At 31.0% G+C, this 6,902-nt stretch overlaps 1 protein-coding gene across 1 annotated transcript; it reads right to left on the minus strand.

The window, feature by feature from the left end:
* Positions 1-4,562: 4,562 nt before the first annotated feature.
* On the minus strand, positions 4,563-5,176 carry LOC120091851. The gene has a single exon (XM_039050001.1). It carries the CDS (start codon positions 5,089-5,091, stop codon positions 4,756-4,758), a length of 336 nt encoding a protein of 111 aa, XP_038905929.1. The 5' UTR covers positions 5,092-5,176; the 3' UTR covers positions 4,563-4,755.
* Between the last annotated feature and the right edge of the window lie 1,726 nt (positions 5,177-6,902).

The raw sequence follows: 6,902 nt of genomic DNA on the forward strand, positions 1-6,902 counted from the left end.
AATAATCGAAATCTTTAGATACCTAAAATTATAGATGTTCAATACTACTGACATCCGTAAATAACCATGTTTATTTTTTGCAAGTATTTTTTGAAAATGTTTGGATAACATATATTTGTTTTTATTCATCTGAATTTTCTTTTAAATTAATATAGTTCATATTATTTTTATTTTTTATTTTTCTCAACAAGATGATCTGTATTAATTTAAGATTTTTTTATATATAAATATTGATTTATAAATTTATATTTAGTTATCTTTTTATAAGAAAAGTTAAAATAAAAAACTATGATGTACCTGATAGCACCAAAAATGTGTTATCTTGTACTGCCTAATTCAAGGTCGTTCCTTCGTTTCACGTGTGTTATTTATTGATTTTACAGATATCGGACATCAAAGAGGTAGAATAAGGTGTTAAAGTCAAAATGGTGCTGAAATGGGCCAAAACGGAGCTTAAATACATCAATTGGGCAAGAAGAGGCCAAATTACCCAAAATACCCCTGACAGCAAGGTGCCACGTAGTGCCTAAAGCAAAGAATGCACGAGCATGAAGTGCAATAGTGCTCAACAGCGCTACGGTACGACACCTAAGATAAAGACGAGGTTGTAGGGCAACGTGTCCAAAGATTGACGGACACACCTGATAACTTGTAGAAATACAAGTTATTATAGTATTTTACTTAGAATAATGAGGATAGATAAGAAGAATATGCATCAATTTTGTTAAGAATTCATGCTAAATATTAAACTTGCACAAAAGTATCTCAGAAATATCCGCTGACCGCATATCATGAGTTATGTTGCGCCAAAGTGTCTATTTTACAAATTGATCATAGGACTTCGTCGCATGCGCGAAACCCTTGCCCGACGAACAAACAATTGGCTGCATGGCTTAGGATCTCTATGCCGGTACCAACAATCTTCTGACAAGCATCTAGAATGTTGATTATGATTTATGTGCCAACATCTGTACCTACCGTGTCAGACGATAATGACTTATCAAAGTGGAAATCCTAACAATAGTCAATGCATGACTCTATAAATAGAGCCTTAACGCCATGAAGAAAGGATGGACTTTTAGACCCAGGGACTGAGATTTTCACGAGAGCCATGTGTATTTCACCCCTATTTTTCATCGAAGTCTCACCGGAGTAAGAGTCTAAGAGGGCCTTCTTCATTTACCAAACCATTATATCACCAGCAGCCTCAACATTCATCTATTTGAAGCAAGAGATTGCTAACAACTGCTCTCCACCTTATATCTTTACCTCTTTAGTTGTTATATTGCATTTTGTTTAAGAGATTGCTCAAATGTATATTCAACAACTATATTTCTATTTTAATATCATCATGTCCGCTTTCATCATCTTCTCTATCATCACTTTTACTTTATCTGTTGTCATAAGTAACTAATTCTAACAGGGTAAGGGGGAAAATTAATATCATGATCTAAGTAGAATCTGTGGAAGTTATCATGTTTGCTTAATGCACGAGTATTAAAATGCTTGCCTATGAGTACTCATTTAGTCAAGTAGCTATGACTAAGTACCTAAGAAGGAAAGTAGTTGTGGATCTTATTAAGCAAAGCAGAAGTATTTCTAGAAATAGAGACAACCTTGTGTTCATAACAATCTCATTCGTGCATCATAGAAATATGATAAGTATGGCTGGCCACCAAGAGGTGTGCAATAACCGGAAGTTGCGAGCCAGGACAAACTCTCATGATAAGCTTAGTGATGCGGTATTCATCTCCCCCAAACCCTGTTTTCTCTATATATTTTCTTCACATTAAGACTTTGTTTCTCTTAAGTACTCTCATAATCTATCTCAAGGACGTCTTTGTTAGTTTAAATAATTAGATCACGTAAATTAGTTAATCGCATGAACTTGAAGTTATTCTGAAAATATTTGTTTCCCTGCATACGCACATTCACCTATCACTCTTGTATAAATCCTCGTGTTCGATCTTGTTTTATCTTGAGAAACTCGTAATCTTGTTAACTAGAAACCTTGTGATTAGCGCATGATTACTGCAACTAGACGTACAATATTGATATCGCATCTTCAATCTTGTGTAGCTCACAATAGACGCATCATTTTAAAGTGCAAAGACACCACACACGCATCAAGTCTAGAGCACCACGACGTTGCTGCAATTCTTATAAATAGTCTTTAGTCTTAGGGTTTCGTGGAGAGTGAATTATTGAGTGATTTTTAGAGCTTTTGGTTCGACTTTGGCTTTCTTGGCCAAAACCCATGAGGTTCCTTATATTACTGAGTTGTAATGAACATTATGGCATTAGGATTTATGTTTTGATGAATGGCTAAAGGTCCAAACATTGAAGTTGGGGTTTGTTGGGCGACATTTTATGGATTTATGAGATTTTCATGTATGTTCTTGAGTTTTCTGATTCCCTTTTGTTTTATATTTGTTGCCTTAATTTATATGCAAATTGTGTTCAATTAATATGACAAACTAGTCGTCTTAAGCATAGATTGTGTTTGTACGTTATGCATGTTAGAGTTATCTGTAATTATAACGACGACATGCTTAATTTGAGTAGTAACTAGGTTTTAGTTATAGTTATGGTTTGATTGCTAGCGTTTCCAAGTCACCCAGTAAAGAAAGATAATGAAACCTAAGGAATGAGAATGCATTAGGTTAGATATGACCAATTTAATCTAATGTTCTAATCAATCCAAGAGCTTAATGCAATTAACTAAGTAAATAGGCTTGCGTGACAATACTTGGTTAATTTAGGAATGTCGCTGTGTTGGTTTTCTAGAAAGAATCTATCTATCGTTTTCAAATAGTCAAGTAGACTTGATAATCAATTTACCCATGAACTTTGCATAAAAAAATCGATGAATTAATCTATAGATAACCCAACAATCTCTTAATCGGCAAAGATAATCTCATGTATCACTCTCTCTCTCCATCTACTTTCCTGCATCTTAATTTCCAACAATTTAGTTTTCCTATCAACCTAAATTCAAAACCCCCTGTTTTTACTGCTTTCCAAAGGTCAATTTATCTTAGAGAGAATTTATCATAGGCTCCCTGTGATTCAACCTAGTTTTGCTACTAAGACTACTAGCTAGTTGTGATTGGTATTCTATAAATTCTATTTGATTGACTAAGGGAGGATTCGACACCCTTTCTATATGTCCATCAATAACTAAGAATATTAATGTGTATAGTTGACAGTATTTATTTTAAATATAAAATGCAAATAAGGAAGACTGATTTTAAAATAATGGTAGAGTTATCATTCAAAAGCAGTTAAAAAAAAAAAGGTTAGTCAAGCTTGTTTCTCAAGGAGATCACACAATATACTAGAATAAGTTATGACATTATATGAATTAAATTTAGGTAAAATATTCCTTGGGATTTCTTATCTTATTATCTAGCTCAATTTTATGAATTACTTTTTTCCTCATATATAACTAGTTTTCTTGTTTAAACTTTGATGAGACCCATGAAACAAGTTATAAATTTGGGCACGTTTAAATTGGTTAGAAAAAAATGTTTTTCAAAAAATCATTATCATTTAAATATTTTTGTAAAAATGGTTTAAAATAAAAATATTCGTGTTTACATTTTCTCAAAAGTGTTATTATACACAAGTTGGTTTGGTTTACTATACACTTTCTATTTATGTTAAATTCCTATAAAAGAATACTATTAAACACTATGAATTTGTCACATATGTGATCATAGAGTTCGCCGTTAGAGGTAGTCGTCAAAGTTAGTCACGTCTGAGGTGAGCTTAGTAAGAGTTGGCTGTCAGAGTGACCGGCAGAGTTGGTCGTGGAGTTGGGTTGCCAAAAGGTTAAAATAATGCTTATGCCCATTTTCTTAACAAACACCTCAAACGTTGAATGGGCTATTATAGTCCACTCAATCCATTTCAAATTGAATCCCAAACACCTCTATACATTTTACAAGTAAAGCTACAAAATAATGCAAAATAATGCTTTTGTTTATGCCTTATGAGCAAGCGCGCAACACAAGTTGTGTTTGGACCAAAGACTATTCTAATATTATAATAATCATCTCTTGCTACAATAAATACTATTTTGTATTCTCCTAATTAGCTACAGTCAACACTATTTCAAAACCCTCATTTGGTACAATATTTACTATTTATTACAGTTTTTATTATTTTACATTCATCATTTTTTTATTTTTTGCTATACTATTTACTATTTCTTTCTCAAACTAAACTAGTTTACACCTCAAACACATAATATTATTACCCAAACTAAAATAATCTACCCCTAAACATAAATTATTATAACTCAATTATAATAATCTATCACTATAATAACTAATTCCTTCCCTCGAATGTCCTCTAGCAGTTATATTGCAAAAGAAATTCACAAATAATATGTAGCATATATAAAATATATGCAGGAAGTGATGGAGGAGAGATCCATTTAATTATTTTACAAAGATCAGTTTTTTGTCCAATATATTTATTATTTTGGATGGTAGCTTCATTATTCAAACTAAATTAAGAAAAGAATATATTTCAAACAGATCGATGTACAATTTTCAGTCATAAAAGATGGCTGTTCACACCATATATTTCATGGAGATCCACCACTTTACACATTGATTCTTCACCGCCCAACGATACAATCAAACAAATTAAAAGATGAAAAAATAATAAGAACATTTTACAAATCAATAAATTGGTATGTCACTTGAAGATTCAAATAATAATCCTCCACACACTTTGTTATTTCTTTCAACGAGGAGGAGGATTACCATAATAAGTAGGCTTATTTGTAACTTGACCAGGATAAGAAGAGAAGCCAGATTCAAATCCATAACTTGGTCTAGTAGATGATCCAAAGGCACCCTTGCTAACGCTCCGGGAATGCATTAACTCGTGTGTCGATCGTTGATCCGAGAACTCCAACGCTGGTGGCTGAAAATCCGATCGTGTTCGTCGGTGCGATGACTCGTCATTGGTGATCAAGAGATGGTAGCTCCTGCTTGAACCTACGGATTGGCTTCTATAGTTGTGGCGTGGCTTTTGCTTCTTCATTGCATGGAAAAGATAAGGAATTAAGCCCTCCATTGTCTTAACTTTTTTCTTCTTCTTCTTTCAAAACTTGCACAAAATCTTGTTTGTGTTAAGGAGAAAATGAAAGCATATACACAAAAGTCATACCAAAATGTGGTTTTATAATAAAATTATGGAAGTGGATTGGAAGATGATAATGAATTAATATGAATGTGAAATTCCATTTCTATCCTTCATATTTTGTTAAGGAAATATCTTTGTATTGAGATTTTGGTTGAGGGGTTTTTGGGAAAATTTATATTGTAGTGGCCAATTGGATAATGTGGTATCAACTATGGGGGCGCCTACCAATTCAACGCAAAAGACTAAGTAAATGGACAACTTCTATTGTCTCACCACATAAAATAATTAAATTAGGCCAAAGTCAAAAGAACATTTATATAAATATATCCAAAATTTGAGCTAAATTACAAAAATTATAAACAATAACAAGTTTTTTAATTTATTCATTATGGATCTTTAACAAAATTTGTTGATATTTCCATAGAATTTGTTCGTAGCAATTTAATTAAAATTGGACTATCGATTTTTTTAAAAAAAATGGTTGTAGGTCTTGATGATATCGAATTTTTTATACATTTTACTCGTTCAACTATACATGGTTTTTGAATCTCATGATTTTCAATTATGTTAAATGATCGATCAACCTCATAAACTTAAATTCATGAGTTATAGTAGCCTAGATGAGAGTCATATTTACTTTTTTAGGAAAAATTTCAAAAATAGATAATTAAGGGAAACTATTTATTCAAAATAACATATTTTAATTTTTTTTTATGAAAGTTGATAGAGACTGATATAAGTCTATCAGTATCTATCAGTAATAGAAAATTATAGAAGTCTATCATTGATACTATGTGATAGACACTAATAGACTTGTATCAACGTTTATCAGTGTTTATCAATATTCTTTTTATATTTTTAAATAATTTGATTTTTTTTTTATCGATAAAAAATTTTCTTTTTTAATTTAGTAAACAAATCTTTTTCAGCCATTTCTAGAATGATTTGGGGTCAAGGATTTTGAAAGCTGTTAGGCAGAAACATGGAAATGGAAGAGGTAAAAGGATAATTTTCTACTCGACCTTAATTTTCTCAAAAGAATCAAGACAGCACACATTTAATTGTGTTGTCTACCATCATATATGATCTCATTTTTCTCTATCACCCTTTGTAACACCTTAATTTTAGTAATTTTATATTTAAATATAGGTTAATGAATTAAGTTTATTGACCTTTCACAAGGTGTCATAACTCCATAAGAATCTTTTGTTAACTGATGTAGTAATTTTGAAATTTAATTAATTAGTTTTCATTTTAGTTTAAAAAGCAATTACATTATCGATAATAGATAATCTATTAAAATATTTCTCTTATTAAAAATAGGGAGATTTTAAAAAAAAAAAAAACAGAAACATAAGAAAAATTATTTACATAAAATAGTAAAATTGTAATCTTCCTTGATAGAGACCGATAGAAGTCTATCATTATCTTTTTTACTATTTTTATAAATAATTTGACATTTTTTCAACATATTTTCAAATATAAATAAACTCCCTAAGGATCGTTCTCATATATATGCTTTTTCCTTTTGAATTGTTGAACCATAAGATATTTTGGAATTCAGTATTAGTGTAAATGATTCAACTCTTGGTATATATGCCTAAGAATTTGTTAGAAAAATTATTGTATGATTGTATATATGTTTGAATTGATTTGTGTTTTTTCATATTTGAACGCCTTGCATATCGAAAGGTATGTTTATTGGACCTCATGCATATGTGTATTATCGTCGAACTTTGATA

This window comes from Benincasa hispida, chromosome 11 (genome assembly GCF_009727055.1).
Source record: "Benincasa hispida cultivar B227 chromosome 11, ASM972705v1, whole genome shotgun sequence".
Classification (NCBI taxonomy): domain Eukaryota; kingdom Viridiplantae; phylum Streptophyta; class Magnoliopsida; order Cucurbitales; family Cucurbitaceae; genus Benincasa; species Benincasa hispida.

Coding starts and splice junctions, on each gene's coding strand:
- LOC120091851 (XM_039050001.1), bottom strand. CDS start 5,091: ATGGAGGGCTTAATTCCTTATCTTTTCCATGCAATGAAGAAGCAAAAG.